The following is a 25,451-nucleotide window of genomic DNA, read 5'->3' on the forward strand; positions in this document are numbered from 1 at the left end:
TTATCATTGTTTTTTGCCCTTCTTTGTCGTCTTCCTTGGGCTCTTTTGCCCTTACCGAGACTGGTGTGCCATTTGGCCCTGGATCAACAGCAATTCTGTGCAGGGCCTTACCTACCTACTTGCCTGCCTAGGCACCACCACGTTGAGGAGACCACCTCAAGAACTACTGCCTCCTAAAATAGGCGCTTATTCTGCCTAGGACGTTTTCTCCGATGGCTAGGCCCACCTAAAGACTAGGTTCTCTTTTCGCCTCACATCAAAACATCAACGACGGCAGCTCAAAGCCTCCCAACCTCCGGTTTCACACTGAGCTGCAGCTAAAGACAGAATCAAACTATCGGGCGATCAACCCCATCACTGTCTGTCTGTCTCCTGAACACACGCTGATCAGCGCACAGATTTGGGCGCCTATAAAATTTTCATACTTACCGATATATAAGACCTATACGTGCCCACACGGGCGGAGCATATGGTACAACATCCAACACACGGCTCAATTTATGCTCTCTCGTCAGGCCTATATATTTATACCGACTTACATTTTCTTGAAACTGAGGTCGCAGACAGAGATCTTACCTGGGACGCCACCAATATACAGCTGTGTTGACGAAGCACATTGGCTTTTCCACCTTTTCTCCCATCAATCCATTCAATATCTCTCAGATAGAGTAGGCCTGTCTGATACCAGTTATCTTGGACAACATGAAGCAAGTGACAGGATTGACTTCGAACCAAGATATGCAGAGCCATGGCCAAAACCCTGTTTATGGCGCCCACCCTCAACATCAACTAATCGAAAGTCACGGCATGGATCCAAGACTTGGCCACGAGCGCCACGTAGTCCACGATTACATGCGTGGACAGGGCCCAGTTTCTGCGCCTCCGGTTGGACACCATGCTTCTTCCATGGAAGCCAACAGCAGCTCCAGTACTAGTATTGCAGCATCGTGTGAGCTCAGGGACGCACCAACAATGTCGTCCAGACATGGGTATCTTATGGGGCATGGACCAATGTTCAACAGTCCCAATCTTGGCTCCGTTGAAGCAATGTCCAGCCAGCACCAATTCCACCAGTCGGCACAGCAGCACCTGGAAAATCATACGCCGCACCAACATCAGCCTCACCAATATCTCCATGATCATGAAGCCCCAGCACACCATGCCCCAATGTCGATGGCACCCTCATCTGGCCCAGTGCCAGGAAACCCTAAACCAATAAGGAGACGTATGCGTATGATAACGTCATGCCTCGAATGTCGTCGAAGGAAGCTAAAGTGCAACAAATCTAACCCTTGCACCAACTGCACCAAGTTTAATCGAGAATGCCTATACCTTGGGGCTAAGCTGGATGAGGCGAGCCAACACCGCCTCACCGAGATCAAGGAAAAGGCCGGTGCGTTGGAACGCCAGCTTGAGCGGTCGGTGGCTAGATCAGCCTCACGCAGCTATAGCCAGCAACGGATTGTAGCGGATGACGTTGAGGACGAATATGCCGACGAGCGAGAGCTCGAGGCAACACCGATGGTTGCGCTAGACCTTACGTACGATGATCCAGACGTCGAACATACCACCGACGATATCATTGATTTGGGAATACAGGTTGGAAAGATGCGAATCACTGAGCGGATTGGAGGACTCAATAGGCCAAGGATATCGGAAGAGATTGAGGCAGGATTATCTGTATCCCCGCCGCAGACTCTAGGGTACGATCAGATGCCTGGACAGACGTCCCGGGCCGACAGCATGTCTGCAGCCAACGGTTCCGAAATAGTAATTCCCGACTTCTTGCGGCCCGGCACCTCTTACATTCCGCCGACAAGTGGCTACTTCTTTGGACAGGTTGTACAATCGCCGGGCCTGGATCAGCTGCTTCCGAGCTCCAGGGGGATGGGGGATATGTTGTTGCAGCGTTACTACGATGCGGTACATCCCATCGCCCGCTGTGTCCACTGGCCAAGCTTCGAGCTGACTTACCAGTCCTTTTGGGAAGATTGCAACGCCGGTTATGAGCCTCGGCCATCGATACAGGCTGTGGTGTTTGCTGCATGGTTCAGCGCTGCCGTTTCCCTGGAGCATGACGGCGATCTCCGCATCTTCGGCGAGTCCAAAACTGCATTGATGCAGAAAATGAAGATCGGGACAGAAGCAGCTTTAAGCAAAGCCAACTTCCTGAGAACAACGAAAGTAGAAACATTGCAGGCCTTCATCATGTACATGGTGAGTCGTATTCAGGATGTTCCCGATCGTGTATAATGCGATCAGAGACAACGAAGCAACTAACCAGGCCACCTTGTGCAACTCAGATACCACTTTGTCGTGCCGAGATCTCGAGGGCTCACTCAGTCTTAGTTGGAGCAGCAGTGAGGATGGCAGAATGCATGGGCCTACACCGTGATGGGGAAGCGTACGGATTGTCGCCGCTAGAGACGCATGTGCGAAGACTACTTTGGCACCAGCTCTGTTTCTTGGATGTTCGGACTTGCGAGGCTCAAGGCCCCAAGCCGGCCATAAGAAGGGAGGACTATGACACGAGTCTGCCTTTGAATTGCGAGGAAGAGGATCTCACCAACGCGATGGAGCCACCCAGTCCGGCTGAGAGGTGGACATCGGCCTTGCTGCCACTGATGCGCTTCGAGATAAACGAGATGATGCGCAACATATGGATGGACCGACGCAGGCTTGAGAGCCACAAGACCACCGTCACCAATGTTTTACAAAAGATTGGCAACTTCCGAAAGCGCCTGTTGGAGAAGTACGAAAGGTTTCTCGACGACCGTGTGCCGATACAACGCTATGCAAAACTCGTAATGCACCTGCTCACGCACCGTCTGTACGCCATGATACTCCACCCATACTATGCCAACACTTCGAATCCGATGCCTCCGCGACTCAACAGTGTACTCATTTGGGGTGGTGTAGGGATCATCGAGATTTCGATACAGCTAGAGACCAACCCGGACTTTGCCCTCTGGTCCTGGTATTTGGGAGCTTACCAACAGTATCAGATCGCGCTCCTCCTGGCAACCGAGATTTACTACCGACCCGCCAATAAGGAAGCTGATCGCATCTGGGCCTGTCTTGATCATGTTTTTGGTATGGAGAGAAATCTGAGCCGAGATGAGAAGGGCGCCCTGATATTGCATGAGATTGCCGAAAAGACCTCGGTCTACATGGGCATGCGGAAGATGCGTGCGCCTAGGAGTACTACTGAGGCAGTGCCAGACAAACAGCCCATCAAGACCGAGGGAAGCGTATCTCCGTCTGCAGCTGTGCTTGCCTCTGCGGAGCCATACAACCCCCAACCAGCCCAGAACCAAAACCATCAAACCAACCATCAAGAGAATGAGCAGCAGCCAAACGGGCAGTCAAGTTTGCAGTACTCGCCGCCGTTATTCGCACAAAATCAGTCTCAGCACAGGCACCACCACCAGCACTCTCCGGGAAGCTTCAAGATAGAACCCGGAATTTCATCAACCATGATGGCAACTACGCCAATCACAGGTACTGGAGGAATAAGAGGAGCTTCTATGTCTTCACAGACAGGCATGTCTATGCACATGCCGCCTGGTCCGCCACAAAACGTGGTCTTTGCTGGCGTGTCCAACGGAGAGGTGCTCTGGAGTCTCCCGCCCCAGAACCCCGGAAGCCCGGAAGCCAGTAGCGACGGTGGAAGCGTTGCTGGGCATCCTCAGCGAAGTGGCCAGATTACTGCACCAACTGGCGGTGGAGCCATGTGTGGTATTGACTGGGTAAGCTCCATGGACCCACTTTCTCACCCGATAAATGAACTATGCTAAGGTTTTGATGTTTCTTGCGGGGATATGGATCTACTGACACTGGCAACACTTTCAAGGCCGCATGTACGGATGCCATCAACGCAATCTTTCCTAGCGACCCCCAGACAGGCGAATTTTCCATGAACGTCTTTGTGGATCCGAACATCGGGATGAAATGGAGTAATTGAGTACTGCCTATCAAGAGCTCCTTCGTTTTACCAGCTAGCTCAAGGTGAATTGGCTGAAAAAAAAAGAACAACAGAGTTGTCTGATCCAAGTCGTATATCCTGTTTGTGGTATACTAAACTACTGCATATTTCACTACTCACTTGTTGTCACATGAAAATAGGCGTTTGTGTAGAGGCTGGCATTACTTTAAGTTGATATGTTTTTCTTTTCTGCTTTTCTTTTCTTTTCATTCAAGGAAAGATGTACTGGCCGCTCTTGCAATTTTGTAGGATGAACTTAGCGTATGCATAGGACCATGGGACCAGGAGTCAATGGTTACGATTTCGGAATGACGTCAACATGAGGGTTTTGTAAAGCGAAGAGGAATAATGAACAGGAAGACAAGTTACCTGCGTATATATGACGACGATGAATGTACGGCCAATTTTCTTGGAGTGGAGTATCAGCAGTAGAAGACGGAACGATATCGTGCATCAGGGTGCAGATATAATCGGATTTGGAAATCAACTTCATTGATACCGAGCTCCAATGGTCACGAACAAACTCGAGATCCAAGCCTTATGATTTTGAGAAAAAGAGAATGTCAAGTGGATTTGTATTAGATACTTAAGATCTGTTTGTTGTACTAGGAAGAAGAAAAAAGTCGTCACACATGATAACGAAGAGAAAATAAACAAGAAATGGCAAGGAAAAGCAAAAGCATAATACGCCTGACGCCCAAAAGATATCCATACCTCAAGCCACAAGCTTCAGTGCGAAACTAGAACACCAAAAAAAAAGAAACAACTGCATTTTTTATTCCTCCACTCCTTCTCATCTGTACCTCATGATAGAAAATAAAGTAAAATAAAGCTTGCCGCTATGCATTTACAAGCCCAGATCTGATACAATTTCAATGCAGAGAATCCCTAAATGGCGCTCTGGTTGTTGCCGACGTCCTGCATGCTAATGTTGCTCCTGCTGGCTGTGTCGCCGCCGCGGGACATCAAGAGGCTTACGCCTCCGGCGTCGGAGCTCGGCGTGGTCATGCGTCCGCGCCTGCCTAAGCTCGACGACTTGGGGACGAGGACCTGGGCGGGATGGACGACGATTTCGTCATCACCAACGCCATTGTCATCGCCCTTCTTGACAACGAGGGGGAAGAGCACGATGCGAACGGTGGCACCCTCGGCTTGAAGCTCCTCATTGTAGTTTGGTGGGTTGTTGGGAGACGAGCGCTCGTTCATCATGGCCGCGTTGAAAGTAACGGTGGCGGCCAAGTCGCCGTTTGCGTCGTACTCGGGCTGTAGGGGTGGTAGCATGACATACTCGGCGCGTTGGGTACGCATTTCCACGGACAGGTCAACTGCTTCCCGCACGACGCGGCGAAGTTGTGACTGAATCTGGTCCTCCAGGTTGGACGGCGGCGGGAGGATCATGGAGAGGGTCTGCAGTACGGCCTGTACCACAGCCTCGGTATCCTGTTCCTTCTGCTCACGGAAGGAGGCCCGGCGTGACAGGAGGGTCAGGGTGATGGCACGCCACTGACGAACGGCCTGGGGCGGGCCAACCTCGAGGAGTAGCTTCTCGAGAGATTTGAGCTTCTGACGTTGCTCCCGGTCCATTCCGAAAAGGTAACGAGTAAAGACAAACTCCCATATCATAGACATTGTCATGGACATGAAGACGTCACGACGCTTAACACGGTCGCGCAGATAGTGGTCGACGTCGGAGCCATCAAGAAGGGCATTGTCGAGGCGGTCAATGATCTTCTCGTCATTGATTTCGTTGGTCAGACGACAGGCACGCATGTCAGAGAACTTGGAAAAGCGCAGAACCCACTGCTGTACGTGGGAGCAAAGGGCCTGACAGCGGTGGTCGAAGTAATCAATGTCGCGCGCAGTGAGGAAGTCGCCATTGGCAGGTCTGTCGGCTAGCTTCTGACGTTGGAGCTCACGCACACGCTCCTTGGTGGACTCGAGTTCGGCACGCAGCCTGGATATTTCGGCGTCCTTTTCGGCCAGGAGAGCCTGTGTGGCACCGGCGCTGGCTCCGCTGACGCTTCGGGTCTGCTCCAACTCGCGCTTGGTGCTGTCATGTTGTGACTGGAGCTGGCGATAGCGGTCATCGTGCTGAACGGCTGTTTGAGATATGGCGCTGTGGAGGCCTTCATTGACTTCGGTGAGGCGAGAGAGCTCTTGATTGAGAAATTCAACGGATCGCTTGAGGGCATCTATTTGATCGTCACGGTCGGCGATGAGGCTCGACGTCCTTTGAGAGAGCGATTGTTCTGCCTTTGTTCGGGCCTCGCTCAGCGCGCGGTTTTCGGCCAGTAATTGATCGACTCTGCTCTCTAACTCGAGAACTTGCATGCTCTGTCGCCGACGCATGCTATGGGGCCGCGTGGGGGAGCGCGGTGAGCCGATGCGGCCCTCGCCGTAGCCATCCTGTAAAGAGGCAAAAGGAAAAAGAAAGTTAGCAAATGATTGATCGTGGAATATCCAAATGAATGTACAGCAGCAACTTACGTAGACGTCGGTCATGTCCTTGGCGCGGACACGGCCTTCGTTGGCGACGGGAGTGGTGTCGTGTGTGGAGCTTTGTGCAGCACCATCATGATGATTATTTCTCGAGGCAGTAGCAGCAGCAGCAGTGACACCGACACCGCCTACAACAGCTGCTGCGGCTGCTGCCCCACTACTGCGCTGATCCTTGTCTTTTTGCTTGTCCTGAGTTTGGCCAATGACGCTGCTTCGTTGGCTCAGCGACCGTAAATCGCCGCTAACGCGCCTATCGGCCCGCCGAAGCGGGGGTGTGCTTGTGTATGAGCGGATACTGCTGTTGCCTGGGCTGTCAGGCCTGAAGTTGAGTGGCTCTCGTGTGGCGCGCAGACGTGTGGCGCTCATGTTGGATACATGTCGCGGCATGCCCTGATCGTGGCTGTAGCTTAATGATCTCTCCACCGCCGCGGGCGAGTATCCCTGTCTTCGCGATGATAATGATGATGGCTCAGTTGGACTTGATGGCGCCGCCGATGCAGGGAGGATTGCTGGCGGGATTGCTGCCGACCCCAGCTCTTGATAAGTGGCTCGCTTTTTGCTGCTGCCGCTTAGTGTCTTCCTCTTGCTGGGATCTGGTGTCTGCGCCTGTGGCTCCGGCTCGCCAAGCTTGGGCGTGCCGGGGTTGAATAGTGCGCGGCTGGTACGGCCCTCAGCCGGCGGCGAAGACTCGAACTTGGTGCCCTTGTCACTGCTTGAAAAATCCTTATTCGGCGTCTTCACCGTCTTGTTGTCTTTGTTTCGGTAAGACGGCCCCCCTCTAGGCGTCGGAGATGGGCTTAGGCGCGACCCGTCGCTATCGGGCCAGTCGCGCAGGTGCACGCCGCTGTCCCTCTGTGGGCTGACCTCAGGTCGCCCCAGGCGCGGACGCCGTCTGGCTACTTCAAGCGGCGGTTCTGCTACCGAGTACCCGCTGTCACTGTTTATTTTGTCTAGAGATGCACGTCTGCCCGCCGCCAACACTTCCCCTTCGTCCTCCTCTTCCTGTACCGGCGGGAGCGTTCTTGAGGGTGATACACCAGCATCAGAGCCTTGGTATAAGTAGGCTGAGTCTGCGCCTTCCTTATCAGAATCCCATTCCAGAGGCGACCGTGGGGATGGCATACTGGTTTCCGGTTCTTCAAGGGAACGCGCCTGCAGGCTAGAACCCAACCTTTCATCCTCGTTTCCCGCCTCATGTGATTGAGCCACGGCCGGTACATCGTTTGAAGAGGCCGGCGGTGAGAAAACCTGCCCCTCAAAAGCCGCTGGTGTCGCTTTGGGCGTAGGATCAGCCGAGTAGTCCTCTTTCTCTTGTGCTTGCTTCCAATTTGTTCCACGACCCAGGATCGGGCTTTCCTCCATCATTGGGCTATCAATCAACTCCTTCCGTAGAGCAATCCCTCCGCCTTTTCCGTTCTCATCTGTTGATATGATGCTCTGCTCGGAAGTTCTGGGATCCGATCCTGTGTCGATGTTTAGTGCATCCGATCCCGGTGAATGTTTCAGCCGTCTCGTGTCTTCCTGTGCACCGACATCTGTGCCCCAAACGTCATGGGCGTCATTGTCGGCTTCTTTCAACTTGTCTAGGCGACCCGTATCCTCATTTCCACCGTCTTCCATGCCCGAGACGGCTTTCTGATCACTGATACTCAGCCGCATTCCCGACCGCTCCGCTGCTCCGATCTCATCCGTCTTGCTGTCAGGGACTTCCCAAAAACCCCCAGAGTCGAGATCGCCCCTCAAGCCTTCCAACAGCTTCCTGTCTGTACCTTCCCACAAGGATGGGTCGTCGAACAAGTCATCGCCCTGTTGTGTTCTCTTGTCGGGGGTCTTCTTTTTTTTCTTCGACTTTTTGCTCGAAGCTCCAACCTTGCTTACCAAAGCCGCTGCAACGCCACCAACCACTGCGCTTGCGACTGATGCTTTCACCACGTCATCTTTTGTGACGGACTCTGCCGCAGGTGATTCTTTGACATGAGGGGTTGAGGAACTGTTGCCCTCGTCGGCCACTGGCAGTGATTTGGATATCATCCCACTCGGCGACCTCTCGTGCTGTGACTTCGAATCTGCGCCTTCGATACCTATGCTGGATATTGAAGGCGTGTGCTTATCTTCGCTACTCTCTAGTGCTTGTGGGCTTGTCAAGGGACTGTCGGTTGACTGAGTGAGAAGCCTTGGTATATGGCCATCCTTTAGAAACACGTCTGAGCCCTCCCGGGTCATCAAGAACAATCCTGGTGGAGCTGAAGTAGGTATGGGCTGCTCGACCTCGTTGCTCTGGGGACCCAACACGCTTGCGACTGCAGGATGAATCTCAAAATCCCCAGAAGAGCCTGGCAAGGATTGCTCGATGCCATCATCAGTTTTCCTGTCAAAGTATTCGTCCTTTATCATATCGGCTCGACTTGAAGGCACGATCTCCATCGACTTTGAAGCATCCTCCAAATTCTCCATAGGACCATCTTCCGTCGTTGTGTTCGCAGTAGATGCCTCGGTGACTTCTTGACTCGACTTTTCCATGTCTGTCAGGGGAATGGACGCCGCTTTCTGGGACTTCTTGGAATCTTTCGAAGACTGTTCTGCAGTGGACGGGGAGGGGGCGACTTCAGCAGTCTCTTCATTTGTGCTTTGGGCGAAAGTCGACGGATGATCAATTGGCGTTTTGCTATCAGACCCCTCGGGCTGCTCAACGACGTTAGCATCTTGGGTCGCAGTGAGAGGACCTGAGGCCGAATCTAAATCTGTCACGTTCGCACCCTTTTTCTTCTTTGACTTTTTGCTCTTTTTGGTCACGACTTCGGGGACCTCATCGGCTCCATCCGGTTCGGCATCTTTGGGGTCCTGCTCTTCAGATATAACTGGCTCAGGAATAGGCTCCGAGGAGACAATTTGCTGCGGGGCGTCTTCTTTCAATTGCAAGACGACAGTCGGTTCACTGGTCTCTGGCAGAGGGGTGCTCTCATCTTGTCCCGGCAGAGAGGCTTCAACGGGCTTGTCCGTCTCGATCGGTTCCTCTTTTGACTTCGTTTCAGGCTGTGCCGCGCTAGGGTCTGGAGATGTCAATGGTGGCACGGTGTCCATCGCCTCCTCGACAGTGTCTGCGCCAAGCGCAGTATTCTCCGATACTGCCTCAACGGTAGGCTGATCCTGTCCCTTCTTCTTCTTCTTCTTCTTGTCCTTCTTGGACTTCATAGCTGGCAAAGCCACCTCGTCAAGTTCTTGAGTTTGTGTATCGGCATTGGGCTCCGTCACAGGTGGCTCGGCCGATACTTGCTCCGTCGCCTCAGGTGCCGATGCAAGATTCTCAACTCCAGCATCGCTGGCAGCTGGCGGGGAGGTAACATCTGCAGTCGGTGCTGCCTCAGGTTCTGGCTCTGGGACCGATTCTTTCTGCTCTTCCGTGGGTCCTCCCAAGCCAGGTTTTCGATCAACAGACTCTGTAGCAGGGGCAACTTCAGCCGCGGTCACATCATCCCCATCAGTGACGCTGGCAAGTTGGGCGTCCTCCAAAGGTGGGGTTGCAGAAGTCGGTGAGGCCACTGGCGCCTCCAAGTCAAGGATGGGGCTGCCTTTCTTTTTCTTCTTGTCCTTCTTCGATTTCTTAGATGTGACGCCCCACATATCAGTTTCATCAACCTCAACAGTCTTGTGCTGCTCGGGCTCAGGATCGGGTCCAGTGGTTGGAGAGGCAACCGGATTCTCTTCCACAAGGACCGGTTTAACATCTGACTCAGCCGCGGCTACAGCTCTCAGGATAGACAGCTCTGGCTGAGGCTCAGCGACCTTGCTGCTCTTCTTTTTCTTGTCCTTCTTGGACTTCTTGCTTGAAATACCCCAGTCCTCGATCCCTGCCTCAGGTTGTGCCGTTTCTTTTGCGTCTTCATTTCCCATTGCTTCGGCATTCTCCTTAGGCGTGGATGTAATATTGTCTTGTGTCGCGGTATTTGGGCTGTCGTTCTCAGGCGTAACATTGGCGTCGATATCATCAGCCTTAGACTTTGTCTTGGCCTCTTTGTCCTTGTCGGCTTCGGTTTCTTCTTTAGGGCTGGCCTTCTGATCGCTGTTTTCGCCAAGAGAAATACCCACATCATCTGACGGCGGGTGAATGCTTGTTTCTGCGTCTGCTGCACTAGAAGGTTCCACTGTAATCTCAGGCACAGATGCTTTGGCGTTCTTCTTCTTCTTGTCTTTTTTGGACTTTTTGCCTGTCACTTCCGGAAATTCTTCTTCTTGAGCAACAGCCGCTTGGATTGGCTGCGGAGCCTCTGTAGTGGCTTCAGGTTCTGTCGGCTTCTCATCACTCTCCTTAGGAGTAGCTGTGGTTGTGGACTCCCCGCCGTCATCCGGGGTCAAGGCACCGGTGGGCTTTGAGTCTGTCGTGAGTTCTGAAAAGGGCTCATCTGGCTTTTCTGAGTCAAGCTGGCGCGCAGTCATAGCGTCATCAAAAGGGATAGCAGGAAGTTCAGGTTCAGCATCCAAGCCCGCGAGCTTCGCATCTTTACGCTTCTTGTCTTTCTTTGGCTTCTTCGTTGAGACCTGGGACTCTTCAGGAGGAGGACTGGGAGACATCAAGGCCGTAGCCGCTGAACCGAGCGCGGCGCCTACACCTACTGCTGCCAGCGCTCCTTTCAAACCATCGCTTGTACCGGAGCTTTCAACAGCCTCGCTTGCCACTGCAGGCTCTTTCTCTATGGTCTTGTCGATAGATTCGTCGCGTGTCGAAGGCTCGATATTTGATTCCGGTTGCTCAGTTTGGCCCTCTTGGTCTTGTTCGGGCGCCTCTAAAGCCAGTACCGGATCTATGACATCCTGGGGCAAAGTATCGGTTCGGTTGCTTTCTTCCAGACCGTTCGTAGTGGTGATTTGATCGAAGTCCTTTGATTCAGAGACATCTGGAGATGTGCTCTGAGCGGGTTCATCTCGGTTGGATTTTCGCTTCTCTTTTTTGGACTTCTTAGTAGGTTCTGATTCCTTGTCGGCCGCAGGTTCCGGGGTAGCCTCTGCAACATTGTCTATGCCTGCAACTTGACTGATGCTCTGATCGGCATCTGACAATGGAGGTGGCACAGGCTGGTCCAATGGAGTCTCATCAGATACTACTACCGAGCCCTTTTTTTTCTTGTCTTTCTTGGACTTCTTTTTGGGTTCTTTTTCTGTAGTGTCGGCAACTGTTTCTGTAGGCACAGCTTCAACTACTTGGGAGGAATCAACTTCTTGTGCCAAGCTAGGTTCTGCGGCCGTCTCTAGGGGCACAACCTCAGACACCTGGAGAGGGTCAGCTTCCTGAGCCAAGTTGGGTTCGGCAATCAGCTCGGAAGTAGCAGCATCCTTTTGAGCCTCCTTTTGAGCCTCCTCCTTCTGCTCCTCGGCAGCCTGCTTTTTCTTCTTTTTGTCTTTCTTGGACTTTTTACCAACAACGAGCACGGATTCTTCCGATGCCTTGGTGTCTGGTGCGGTCGTGTCTTGCGAGTCTGGCATGGGAATTTCTGAACTGTCTCCTACAGGTGGTTGAATAGCGGGTTCGTCCGTAGGAGGCTCGTTGGCCGGCACGGCAGAGGCTGGTTCGACTTTGTCGGGCAGCGCGGTCTCATTGGTCAAAACGGTGTCTTCGGCGACCGTGTTGACTTGTGCTTCGGGAGTGGTTGCGCCGACTGGTTCCGGCTCGGCAACAGGGGAAAGAATAGTGTCTTGTTTGACCGAGGTGTCACTTGCACCCAATATCTCGCTCGAGGGCTCCTGCATCGGTTCTTCCAATACTACTGCTTTGTTTTTCTTGCCTTTCTTGCCCTTTTTCGCAGGCACAAAGCCCTCTGGTGTTACCTCTTGTGTTCCGGAGGCGGTAGCAGAATCTGTAATTCCCGGTTCTGTGGTAATCGGAACATTCACAGCTTTTTCTTCAGTTGGTTGATGGTCTTCAGCAAGACTAGGCTGCGGTTCCGGTGCTTCGGTTTGCGATAGCGGTTCCGGATCAAGTTCCAAAGCCTGGGCCTGCTTTTTCTGTTTCTTGCTCTTTTTTGACTTCTTCGTGACAGCTTTTTCTGGTGACTCATCTGCAGGGACATCTGCAGAAGTGCCCAAGTCCAGCCCCTCCTTGGCAGTGGTTGTGTTGAAGTCACCATCTGTAGGAAGTGCAGAAACAACATCGGAGTTTTCGCCTGCAACAGGGTTCTTGTCCGTGATTTCAAGAACATCTTGTGCGGCGGAGGTGTGTACATCGCCCTTGGCGTCTGGGAGCGAACACGTAGGTTCTGTAACTTGATCACCTGCTGGCGTGGAGTCTGGAGCGGACTCTGTAGGCACATCGAGATCCTTGGTCAAAGAGTCTTTTGTTGTTGACGACTCGGGCTGTGGAGCTGGGTGACTTTCGGATGGTTCAGCTTGCGATATGGGCACCTCTTTGTCGTCATCGGCGAAAGCAGACTTTTTCTTTTTCTTGTCCTTCTTTGACTTTTTCACCGGGGCATCGGCAGGCTCCTCCTTAGGTTCAACGAGTGCAGGCGCGTAAACTGAGGTTGTATCGCTTGGTTGTGGCTGATCCAAAGGAGTCTCTGTTTTGGCGGTTTCTGCATCCCCAGAACCATCTTTCTGGACTGGTGGGAAGATTTGTTCCTCGCTTGCAACTGGCAGAGCTTGCGCATATGATTCATTTCCCTTTTTCTTCTTGTCTTTCTTGGACTTTTTCGTAGTGGGAGGCTGCTCCGCCACGACAACATCGACAGTGTTTTCACGGACTTGAATTTCCTCATGCGCAGGCAATTCTTTGATCTTATCGACTGAGATCCCCGCTGAATCTGGTTCATGAGCCTCGTTGTCACCCTCAATCAAGGATTTGTCATTTGGCTTGTTTGGTGGGGTCTCGGCATTGGTGCTAGGGTCTTGAGATGCATTTGCGGATTCCGTGTCGACGAGCACTTCTGGGGCCGGCGCTGGCAATGCATTATCAGATGACTCTGTAGTGGTTGGCGGCTTGTCGTCATCGTTTGGTTCCGCTGGTACATCTGCTGGTACATCTGCTGGTACGTCCGCTACAAGTTCATCGGGCTGTCTATCCTCGGAAAGCTTGTCGGACGCAATGGTATCCTTCTTTTTACTCTTTTTGGACTTCTTGATCGAGGGTATTGGGGCACCGGTGGTGTCATTGGCATCCAACGTGGCGGCTTCCGGCTCAATGATTGGGGACGCAGAATCTTTTACCAGGTCGACTGGGGTAGATGTGTCGGTTTCCGTCGCATCTTCCGCAGTCTGCTTCTTGCCCTTCTTTCCTTTCTTTACAGGGGCGGCCGACTCGTCTCGAGGCTCGACGATGGGTTGTGGTTGCTCTTGCGGAGAGGTGGTCAACTGACCGTCCTGGTCTTGTTCAGGCCCAGGTTTCTCTTGTTCGCCTGCAGTTGCATTAGGCGAGCTGCTACCATCATTTGTGACTGGAGTTTCGTTTTCAGTCGTCTTCGAGCCCTCGTCTTGATCAGATGCTAGCTGATGCGAGATATCCGCAGGTGGTACTTCAGCTTCTGCCGTGTTTTGGATTTCGTCAGAAGCCGTGCCAACTTGTCCATCGGGTGAAGCTGAGAACTCGTTATCATCAACGGGTGGCGATACATCTGTCTGGCCTGCTAACATGGCCGGTACCTCGGTGGGCTGAGTGGGCTCTGACTTTTCGTCCATCTCGAGTTCGCGCGCAAGCGTGCCTTGGTCATCTGCAGCATCTGAGATGCTTTGTGCTGGTGGAAGTTCAGCCTCTTGAGATGGCTCAGTTGCAGCAGCCGGTCCATCTTGAGAGACTCCCTTCTGCTCCTCGTTCTGCGAGGGTACTTCTGAGATCCCTGCATCAGGGCTTTCGTTCAAATGAGGTTGGACAGAAGCTTTCTTTTTCTTGCCCTTATTGCCCTTTTTGGTAGCTGACGATGAAGCCGGAGCAGATGGCAAATCCTCTTCTTTATGGGCTTCGTTAGTTTCCTGGATGGTGGTCGAGAGTTCTGTGACTTCAGCAGGTATTTGAGTGTCCTGAGAGTGTGCGGGGGACTCAGCCGGCAGAGCTTGATCATCCAATAACAGCCCTTTCTTTTTCTTCTTATCCTTCTTGGACTTTTTCTCTGTTGTAGCCAGCGGCAACGGGGCTTCCTCCGGGGGGTCAGAGATGAACTCAGATGGTAACGTTGGATCGACTTCATGCACATCTACAGGTGGAACGGTGGCGCTAGCACTCTCGATGAGGTGGTCTGCCGGTGAATCCTCGCCGGGAAATTCCCAGCTTGCTGACTTGTTCTTTTTCTTATCCGTCTTAGACTTGCTTCCAGAAGGTCCCGGCATCGAGATCTCCTCGGCAGCTGGACCCTCAGCGGCAGTAACCTCACCTGCCCCGGCATCAGCAACCTCCGTTGACGCAGGATCCGTGCTTGGCTCACTCGTAGGATCAATGACATGTAACTTGTCATTATCAGCATCGTCTGCTGCCAATGCTATGACCGGCTCTGCGACTGGCTCCTCTCTCGTCGGTGATGGCTCGCGATTGACCTGCTTCTTCTTGCTGCCCTTCTTCCCCTTCTTCTTTCCCGATCGTATCTCTTGCTCCTGACCCATTGACTCTTCTGGTTGTGTAGGAGGTTCGCTAGAGGTCTCGACAGGCTGTGATGGCGGAACCAACACAACATCTTCCGCGGCCGTATCCATAAGGCCAAATCCATCCTCGGCATCGCGCCTTGCTTGCGACCCGAGCTCGCCGGCTGCAGGGGTCGCGCCATCGTGGAGGTGGTCATCGACAGCTTCAGCTGAGACAAGGATCGGTACTGGGGCGGCCAGTGGATCTTGAGGTGGTGAAGTAGCGGTGTCGATGTGGTCGTCCGGTGTGGCGTCCAATGATTTGCTCTGTGCATCGGACCCAGAAGCAACATCCCCAGACTCTCCACTAGGCCCCACAGTTTGTTGGCCCGCAGTGTCGGGTTCAGCAGTGGTGTCGGTGAGTCTTGGTTCACCGCTTATACCACCCTGCAACGGCCCGAGGTCCCGCATCTTGTCGTTTTCGTCTGCGGGTTGCGAGGCCCCTGTGGATCCTGGACCTTCCCGCATCACCGCAGTTGCCACGCTTGCCGTAACCGCAAGAGGGACAGCCACTGTCTTCATGATATTGGATGAATCCGGACGCGCTTCATTGTCCACCGCCAACGGCTGTTGTGAACCAGCGTCCCCAGAGCCTTGACCATTGTCCAGTGTAGGTAATGATACTGTTTGTGGCTTGACCTTATCACCATGTGTTTCTTGCTTTTCAACCAAGTCGGTGCCTTTAGAGGGTGGTACTTCCTCTGGTTCTGCAGCCAGACCCTTTTTGCCCTTCTTTTTCTTCTTCTTTCCTTTGGCAGTCGTCTCGGGCTGTCCTGTGGTGATAGGCTCCGTCTTGACGTCAATATCGCGAATTTGGCCTTGTTCGGCGTTTTCTGTCTGTAACGCCTCCGACGGAGGCTCCTGTGAGGTGACAATTGGCTCCGTAACACTGGGCTCAGTAACAGTTGGTTCACTGACAGTTGGTTCCGTGACAATTGGCTCCGTAGCAGTTGGCTCCATGACAGTTGGCTCCATGAGAGTTGGCTCCATGAGAGTTGGCTCCATGACAGTTGGCTCCATGACAGTTGGTTCCGTAACAATTAGTTCCGTAGCAATTGGCTCCGTAGCAGTTGGTTCCGTAGCAATTGACTTTAGGACAATTGGCTCCAAAGCTGAAAGATCCTCCTGTTTCTGCTCGGGGACGTCGGGTTTCAACAGGGTACTGTCTGCGTCTTGGGTTCCTTTCTCCTTAAAATCTGGCAAGACAGGCTCGGTCTCAGGTACAATTCCTGATTCTGCTCTTTGCTCTTGTGATGAAGTTGATGCAATTTGGGAGACATCGGCGGGGTCAGCGACGGCTGAGAGGGTGTCCGGTGACGTCTTTTCTGTTATGTCTGAAGATTGTAAGGTCTCGACTGGAGGGCTTTCCTGAAAAGCTTTCTCCTCAGGTATGGGCGAGTTGGTTATTCCTGACGTGGCTGCTTTCTTGCCCTTGGACTTTTTGGCCTTCTTTCCCTTCTTCGTAGGCGTCTCGCTTGGTTTCTCGGGTTGCGATAAACCATCACCAGTGACTCCACTCGTGTCACCCTGGGTGATTTCTGAAGGAACCTCACTTGGCAGCTCACTGGTCGTGTGAGTCTTACCCAAAGTCTTGTCGTCCTTCAAGTCCAAGGCTTCGATACCACTGCTGAGCTCTTCAATTTCGGGACTACCTGCATGGTTCATCAGCGCGGCAGTGATGGCCCCCATGCCCGTGGCGCCAAACAAGGCCGAACTGCCATGGACGCCATCTTTAGTCAGAGATTGAGGTGAAATCAAAGGATGGTCCAGTTGCCTGTCGTATTCATCGTTGACTGATATCCCCAAACCGTGGGTCTCCGTCACGGGGCTTTGCACCGACGATGGATTGAATTGGGAGGCCGCATCTTCGAACACGTCGCTCGTCTCTGTATCGCTTAATACTAACCCATCTGAGGGCCTCCTGCCCTGCTTTGCTTTGGGGGTAACCTCTCCAGACTCGAGGGGGTCGTTTGGATTATAAGCCGGGATAACCCCAGTGTTAAGCTGGAGTGGGCTATCTAATGTGACGCCAAGGGGATTGGGATTGTTTCCAGCATATGCATTCTCCGCCCACGTTTGGTCTTCTGGTCCAGCTGCGTCTCCCGAAGTCGACGGCCTGCTTTCAGGCAGCTCGGGGAGTTGCAAGTCATTCTCAACCGTGGAACCAGACCGCACATGCTCGGGCAAATAGAGAGGCTTGATTTCTCTGGTAGTATCCCAAGACATTGGCCGCAATACCCGTCTTGATGCACTGCTAGGTTCTAAAGAGATGGCAGGCTGCGTTTGCGTAGGTGGAGTCTTGGCGAAGAGACCAGGAGATGAAGGTCCCGACCGCAAGCGGAACTGTATCGGAACTGCAGTAGAGCTTGGAGACTTAACGGGTGTCTCAAGCTGACTGCGACGCCGTGAGGCCCATTTTTCCCGGAGCATTTTCCGCTCTTGCTCGGGAGGAGTCTCGGGTCGGCTTATTGGCAGAGGAGGCAGGTCATCCTCGCTGGGAAGTTCTGTTGTCGGAGAGGCTGGTACGCTAGGAGGCAGCGGTAGTAGGTCTCCGAATTGAGGGTCGATAGCAGGCTTGATGGCCCGCTCAATTATCTCGGGATCAAAGCTCTGCTCATCCTGGGATGGTGAGCTCGTAGATTTCGAGGGACTGGAATCTTTCTTGTTCTTGGGGGTGGCATTCGAACGCGAGGCGTGGCTGGCAATCGCAGCCGCAGCCCCCGCCAGGCCGACACCAGCGCCAATGGTGCCGGCATTAGCTAAAAAAGAATGCCTCTTGTCGGTGCCCTCGTTTTGCGTCTCCTTGTTGTCAGAGGTGTTTGACGAGCGGTTCCAAAAGCTGAAGAAACCCCCACTTGAACGTTTGTCTTCTTTTTCTGCAGGCTTCGAATCAGGAATAGTCGGAGCTGACACAACAGTCTTGACATCTTCGGCATCATCAACCCATCCTCTATTATTCTTCTGCTCAAAATTGTCCAGCGGATCTCCATCCTGGTTTGCTTCGAAAAACTCCATGTTGTCGTCGGTATCAGCAAGTTCATCCACTGCTTGCACACCCTGGTTTTCTGCGCTTGCGCCAGTCGGTGAAGCTTCCGATGGAACAGTGACTTCCTTGGGAGATTCGAGAGCCAAGGCCCCTTTCCTGGATTTCTTCTTGGACTTCTTGGATGCACCCAAGTCAGCCTCGACTGTCTGGATATCATGTTCAACTACAGTCTTGTCGTCTCCATCTTTGGTGCTATCGACGTTGTCCAGAGTTGCAAGAGACTTTTCTTCGTTCATAGTGACCTCCTCGTGGTCATCATTGCCCACAGCAGCCTTTTTGTTCTTCTTGCCCTTCTTTTTGGTAGACGGTACGGTCCAATCAGCTTCGATGTTGGCCTCTGGTTGATCCTTAGGCTTGATTTCAAATGCAGGGGCCGACTCCAACCCTGGAGTTTCCTCTGCCCAAGCCCAAGGGTCGTCTTTCTTGCCCTGCTTTGGCTCCTTTGTCGACGCAGGTGTTGCCCAGTTATCTTCGAAAGTTTCTGTCTGTGTCTTGTCTTGCTCGACAGCGATGGGTGTCGATGGTTCTGTAGTCGCGGTGCTATTATCCTGAGGCGACTTTTTGCCCTTCTTTTCCTTCGTGGATGTTTCTGCTGCAGGACCGTTCAGACCAGCTTCTACAGCCGGCGTCTCTACTTCAGGTTCAGTACCGGGGTCCTGGGGCTTTATATTATCCTCGGGCTTGTCCTGCTCGGTTCTTGCGACCAAGGCATCCTGTTCAGAACGTGTAGAAGTCTCCTGGGCAGCCATTTCCGATTGTGATGGCTCGGCGTTGGTCATCTCATCTTCTCCTGGAGAAGAGGTCGACTTGTTCTTCTTCTTTTTCTTGCTTTTCTTCTTTGACGATCCCGCAGCCAAGTCATCATTTACAACCTCAGCAATGCCGGGTCCGGGTACAGAAGTCTCTACAATGTCCCTGGCTGGGCCATCAGTAGCCGTTGCGAGCGTGTCAGTCGGCTTGCTATCCTCAAATGACTCGGCCTGTTTGAGCTCCGGCGTCGTCGATGAGATCCCTCTATCAGCCACGTCAACTTCAGCTACAGGTTCGGTGACTTCGTTTGACACCTGCGCTGCCACTTCGGGGGCGGCAGTTCCAGAATCACTGATTGGAGATGGCTCTGCTTCCAGTGTCCCAACAGCCTTTCTGCTCTTTTTGCCCTTTTTCTTTGATGTTACCTCAGGCATGGCCCATTCGTCAGGAAGAGCTTCTGTGATGGTTTCCGTGATAAGTATGGGATCTGGCTCCTTGGTATCAGTCGAAACTGCATCCTTGGGCTCACCAGAGCTGGCCTCCTTTGACTCAGTAGAGGTGGTCTCCTTTGGTTCACTGGAAGTAGTTTGCTTAGTATCACTAGCAGGGTTGGCAATCTCATCGGCAGGGGCCGCAGACACTTCTGTGGGTGGAGCCGCTTCGACAGGCGTCGATGGTTGGGTTTCCTCAGCAAGAGCGGTGTTCTTCTTCCCCTTCTTCTTTTTCTTCTTGGAGGATGACCCCGTCTGAGTGTCTTGGTCTATAGCCACAGCGGGGAAAGTATCAGGAAGGGCGTCTTGTTCCTGTGCAGTTGTGTCGGCGCCAAACGCATCAGTTGTCTCTGTAGGATCCAGCGATCTCTCATTGAAAATTTCCTTGGGGGCGTCGGCAACAGCATCCTGTGCTGCATCCATACTGGTGACATTCGCATTAAGAGCCTCAACAACGTCCTTTGATTGCGCTTCAGAGGCTAGCTCTGAAGCCTTCTCGAAACCCTCGTTCGGCATCTCCAATGTAGCTTCCTTAGGGGCTTCGTCCAAAGCCTTTTCGGGGCCTTCTATCGGCGTCTCTGAAGAAGCTTCCTTGGGGGGATCCTCATTGATTTCCGTAGATGCCGCAAGAACAGTTTTTTCATGGATTTCTTCGGCGAAGTCTATTGGATGCGCAGCACCGGCATCCACTGCGTCCACCTCCGCCGCCTTTTTGGACTTCTTTTTCTTCTTCTTACCCGTAGATACCGCCGGCTCATCCTCAACAACTGGTAGCGAATCTTCGAGCGGTGGTTCAGCGATCGGGTCCTGTGGAGCAGAGCTTTCCTCAACGGTGGCATCGGCGGCGTCGAGAATGTCCCGTGATACCTCATTGCTTGCGTGTTGCGTGGTTTCGACGATTGGGTCAGCGGCAGTTTCGATGTCTGACCCCTTTTTACTCTTCTTCTTTTTCTTTTGAGATGAGGTTGCCTCCATTGTGTCTTCGACTGCTGGAGTGCTAGCATAAGGTGATACTCCAGGTTCCGCCTCCTGGGCAGGCGTGGCGTAGTCGGATGTAGGAGCGCTGTCTTCAAGCAACTTATGCGGGACCGATTCCTGGAGTGGTGAAGGGTCCTTTGCAATGATGGTCGGCATTTCGCTACCATAGCTTGGGGTCGTTACGTCGGCTCTATATTCGGCTTGATCACGCGAGCCGAGATGTGCTTCATCAACAGTGTCTCTCAGGATATCAGCGACGACTGCTGGCGAAATCTCCACTGGATCCTTGGAAGGCTCTTCAACGATGTCCCATGCAGAAGCAGCTTGCGCCGCCTTTTTGGCCTTCTTTTTCTTCTTTCCTGAGGGTGCTTCTGGCTCTGCTGCGGAGCTGGAATCGATTTGTGCAGGCATATCCGTGTTCTCAACCAATGTTGATTCGCCCTCTGCCAAGGTAGGAGGTAGTGGCTTTTCTTCTGCTTCAACCAAAGGATCCTCTCTTTCGAGAACAAGAGTCTCGTCAGGATTCTTTTTCTGGGCTTCCTTCAACCTTCGTCGCTCCTTTTTGCTGAGTTTTCGTGGGATGTCCCCCTCATGTGCATCCTTGAAGGTTTCAGTAGCATCAGGGGCAGAGTCGGAACGTGAGATCTCCTCCTCCTGCGCATCTTTCACGGTTTCGGTGGGATTAAAGACAGGATTGGAGCGTGGAATCTCAATGACGGTGCTCGGTCCAGACGATGACCCAGGTACGACTGGGTTGGTAAAGTTCGCGTCGAGGTCCGGAACAGCCTCGGAGAACGAGGTGCGGTATGATTCTTCTAAAGGTTCACTGCTGCCCGGAGGCGAGTCTCGTCTCCTGTACAAAGGGTCATCAATGACAATGTTTGGGTCAAAGCCGCTATCTTGCAAGCCTGCTGCTAAGGTGGCTGCGAAGTCCAAGTCATCCGCAAATGCACCTTGGGTTTGAGATGAGCTGGGGCTTGCGGGTTTCGGTCCAGGAGACGGCGGTTCATCGTCCCAGACCTGTTGTTTTCCCTTGTCCTTCCGTGACCTTCTGGATGTTGTGTCATCACGCTCTGCCGGAACTTCACTGCTGTCAAAAGCCCCAGGCATGGCGCGTTCCTGCCTATCGTGTTCTTCTGGCGCAGGAGTTGTGTTCGATGAATCGCCTGCAGCTGCAGCTATAGCGGTAGCTGCGCCTGCGCCTGTGATTCCGGCAAGAACACTACCCCAAGCACTGCCCTTCTTCTTCTTCTTCTTTTCCTTGCCAGATGATAACTCGGAAGCCTTGGGTGTCTTGTCAATGTGTTTTCCCTCGTCGGGCAAAACTGACTTCTCACGCGGCTCGACGTCGATGATCTCACCACGCGGGCCTATAATCACATCAGATGCTGATTTGGGCGATTTTGGCTCTTCGAACACTACATTCTCGGGTGCCTTTGGGGGTGCTCTAGACTGCTGTTCTTCCGGCGAAGGAGAAGGAATCGGTGAGACGGCTGGAGTTGGCCGAACCAGGTTGAGCATTGGTCGCTCGCGCTCGGCGGAAGGGTCTCTGGACTTGAAAATAGGGAAGGTCGAAGGGTCTCCAAGATGCGCGCCACGAGGCAGGCGGTATTGCTCCAGATCTTTGGGTTCGATGATGTTATCGATACGAACGTCGGCGTTCGGAGCCTCGAATTTGCCCTTCTCATGACGGTGCATTTCCGGCGGCGTGACAATGCGGATTACCGGGTCTTCGTCATGCCCATCCACTGGCGACTTATCAGGAGAAGCACTCCGAGAGCGGATTTGATCTTCTGCTATCTTACGCGCCAGCACACTCTGGCGATAGTGTCGATCTGCTTCCTCTTGGACCGCATCTCGCTCCTCTGAACGCGACCGTTTCGGCTGGGGCTCCGACTTGCGCACACCTTTGCCTCGGTGCCCATGCCGTGCAAGCACGGCGGCGGCTGCTGCGATTACTGTCTCGGGAAGAGGATCTGTTGAGAGTTCTGCGGCTTCACGGGCATCTTTGCTGTCAAGGTCGTTCACATCGTTAACGTCTCTTTCAAAAGAATCCAAGCGGCTGAGTCGCTCGCTGGGAGCATCCACGGGAGGTCCTCTGGGCTGGTCATAGCCACGTGCATTAAACTTGGAAAAGTCTGGCTCCCGCTCAACCGTAGTAATCATGGGAGTAAGAGGGCGAATGGGAGTTTGGCTCATTGGGGCAGGGAAATCATCGTCCGCTGTCCTAGAGTCCAGAGGTTCTACGGGTGATTTCGAAGAGGATGCGACTGCGGATCCAAAGTTCCTGGAACTACGCTTCGAGGTCTTAGGCTCATCACCATCGTATCTGTCTTTGTCACGAGGCTTTGACGACGCATGTGCTTCGTCGCCTTGCTCTATAACAACGGATCGACGCTTTTTATCGCGGCGTTTGCGCTCACGATCTGGCGACTCTGGCTGAGCGTTCTGGTTGTTGGACTGTTCGCGCAGACTTGCCTCGAGTCGTCGAATTTTTTCCTCAAGTTCAGCTTGCCGGCGCCTGCTACCATCCATTGTCGCGGTAGGCTCATTCTTGGGGAAATGTGCACCATCGCGGTGATACGCACCGCCGTCCTGGGTCCGAGGTTCTTCGTCAGCTCGTGTGGTGTTCTCGCTGCGAGTCCGTTTAGGTCGTGTATCCACATCTTTGTATTCGTCACGCTCACGACGGTCATCTCGCTTCTTCTCCTGATCCGGGACGTCCTCGGCTCGCGTGGTTTTCTCGCTGCGAGTCCGCTTTGGTCGTGCATCGTTCTCTCTAGGCTCCTCACGCTCACGACGGTCGTCGCGTTTCTCTCTATAATCGGAAGCCAGTTTTGCGGCCGCTCCAACGCCAACAACACCTGCCAGTCCGGCGAGGGCGACATTGGCAAAAGATGAGTCGGAATTGCGTTTGCGAAGCTCGCGCTCTGGACGAGGTTCAGATCTCGCGTAATCCTGTGCATCATACACGCGTGATGAAATCGGCACTATTGGTTTTGGTGCTTGGATAGGCACAGGTTCTGGGCGAGGTCCGCTGGATGACTGAGCCCTCGTTATGTCAAACCTGTCGGGATCGGACGTCGGAACAGGATATACCTTACGAAGGGGACGGGCTTCAAACGAGGCACTTTCGACTGAAGGTACTGGCCTATCCTGTCTTGGCTCGGATTCTCTGTTTTGCTTCTGGACTGGGTCGTCAAATCCGCATGGGGTATTGATAAGCCCCCGCAGTGAATTCATAGGGCCAAACCTTTGCGGATCCACGACTTGACTTTTGCGCGAGTCTGCGGCCATAGGTCTACTCTCTGTGGGTCTCTGGGCTGGGGGAGGCGGTCTAGACATCGGGAAGTCCACGGTGGAAGCTCCGTAGGCTAGCCCCGGGTCAACATCCTCACTGGAGTATTCATCCTCCGATGAAGTTTCCCAGTCAGACTCGTCGCCAGAGTCACTATGCTGCTGTGGCCTCGATGAGCCGATGCCCCGACCACGTTTGTCCGAGGATTTGGAATGTCGGTAACCCGCAACAGCAGTGGCTGCAGCAGCTCCAGCCATCAACCCTGATATGCCCCTGCGGCTGCCGTTCCGGGCCATGTCTTCACGATTCCCATCCCGGGCCATCTTTGCGAGTTGACGCCCGATTTCCTGTATTTCCTCGTCCGTCTTGTCACGATGGGGCCCCGCCGACCTTTGATCTCGTGGCGAGCCATATTGCTGCTGCTGCCGCGACTGTGAAAATTGCTGTGGATTTTGACTATATTGTGTGGAATGTGCATACGGTCGCCCTGCGGCAGCGGCCTCGGCGGCCTCGCGTCGCTCCTTGTCGACATAACCCCGACCGTAAGCAAGCGCCTCCTCGAGGGAAGAAGAACTCGAGTTGCCAAAGCCAAGCAATCGCTTCTTCTTTTTGCGGTACTTTCGGCGGCGTGCGGCTGGGTCGGGAGAGGTAAAGAAGGAGAGGATGCCCGCGGCGCGCGACTTGGGCGCTGAAATGTTTAGGAGAGATTCGGAGGTGGAGGAAGAGGATAGCATGGAGCTCGAGTCGGCATTATCGCGTTCATGCGTCTGCGGCATGGACCCGGTTGGAATGTACTGAGGGGCAGCAGGCGGTGTTGCGTCGTGGGAACGTTCGTAGGAGTGTTGATGACCATGCCCCTGCTCATGGTCGCGTTCGTGTCTCTCCCGCCGCCTGCGCCGGGAGCTCTCGGGGCTCCCGCGCCAATAATATTCGCTCATCGCCCTGAAATATGAATGGCGATGAGTTATGTACTCTTTTCTATTAGCACCATTTGCAGTGGGACATTTGTTCACTGCAGCTGTGGTGTTGTGGTGCAAGTGCTGTGAAGCAGCTGAAGCTTCAGCACTACAGAAAAAGAATGGTATGTTTTTGTTTACGACAAGGATTGGCAGCTTCCCGCTGTCAGCCTCGAGCTTGATCGGATGGCATGGCGGTCTGAACGACTTTCGCTGGGCGGGTACAGGGCTCTCCTAGCCAAGCGGGGAGGGACGGCGCTGGGGGCCCGGACAAGGATCGGGCTATCTTAATTGGTGTGTAGTGACTGTTGACTGTGTACTGCCAAGCTGCATGACCAGTGTAATTACAGTACAGTATGGTATTGTACAATACCGTACAGTACCAAATATATTTAGGTGGCTGGGGATTTGCGGATCTCGCCGACTACGTACCCGCCCGCGACGTAGGCGGCGACCCAACGACATCTTGTGATTCAATATTGCACCTGCAAATCAATCAATGATTGAATTCTTGATTCCGGGCCAATCAAGCCGGTTTTCTCAATGCCTTTCCTTCTATGGCTGCGCGACTCAATTCTCTATTGTACTCTATGTTATGATCTTGCCCATAAGAATCAGTCTCGGTCCAATACCGAGCCAAGGAAGGCGCGCCGATGTTGGGCAGCATGAGTGATCCCGCAGCCAACCACCGGCTGACTTTGTCTCTGGGGTGAGTGGTGGCCGAGGTTCGCGACCACGTGTTTCGCTGCCAATTGCTCGATTACCACCAGGGTCCCCATCTTGGGCATCCACTCGCACGGTCGTTGCCTTTGGTTACGATCCTTCCATCCTACGTGGTACCTACCTTGTATTG

The 25,451-nt window shown here is 53.4% G+C and overlaps 2 protein-coding genes across 3 annotated transcripts; one reads left to right on the forward strand and one right to left on the reverse strand.

Moving 5' to 3' along the window:
• Positions 1–702: 702 nt before the first annotated feature.
• Positions 703–4,424, forward strand: MGG_01624 (fungal specific transcription factor domain-containing protein; the record flags this gene model as incomplete). The annotated part of the gene is made up of 3 exons (XM_003714563.1): positions 703–2,217; positions 2,304–3,749; positions 3,854–4,424. 3 exons carry the CDS (start codon positions 703–705, stop codon positions 3,962–3,964), a joined length of 3,072 nt encoding a protein of 1,023 aa, XP_003714611.1. The 3' UTR covers positions 3,965–4,424.
• MGG_01625 lies at positions 4,420–24,762 on the reverse strand. 2 transcript variants are annotated; one of them, XM_003714564.1, is made up of 3 exons: positions 9,241–24,762; positions 6,473–9,166; positions 4,420–6,391 (listed from the first exon to the last, which is right to left on the reverse strand). In XM_003714564.1, exons 1-2 carry the CDS (start codon positions 24,578–24,580, stop codon positions 9,153–9,155), a joined length of 15,354 nt encoding a protein of 5,117 aa, XP_003714612.1. In that variant the 5' UTR covers positions 24,581–24,762; the 3' UTR covers positions 4,420–6,391; positions 6,473–9,152. The 2 variants fall into 2 exon arrangements, with proteins under 2 accessions (XP_003714612.1, XP_003714613.1); XM_003714565.1 differs by having other exon boundaries at positions 6,473–24,762.
• Between the last annotated feature and the right edge of the window lie 689 nt (positions 24,763–25,451).

Source organism: Pyricularia oryzae, chromosome 2, assembly GCF_000002495.2.
Source record: "Pyricularia oryzae 70-15 chromosome 2, whole genome shotgun sequence".
NCBI lineage: Eukaryota > Fungi > Ascomycota > Sordariomycetes > Magnaporthales > Pyriculariaceae > Pyricularia > Pyricularia oryzae.

Coding starts and splice junctions, on each gene's coding strand:
- MGG_01625 (XM_003714565.1), bottom strand. CDS start 24,580: ATGAGCGAATATTATTGGCGCGGGAGCCCCGAGAGCTCCCGGCGCAGG. Junction 6,392..6,472: donor AGGACATGACCGACGTCTAC/GTAAGTTGCTGC, acceptor GCCTCTTTACAG/GATGGCTACGGCGAGGGCCG.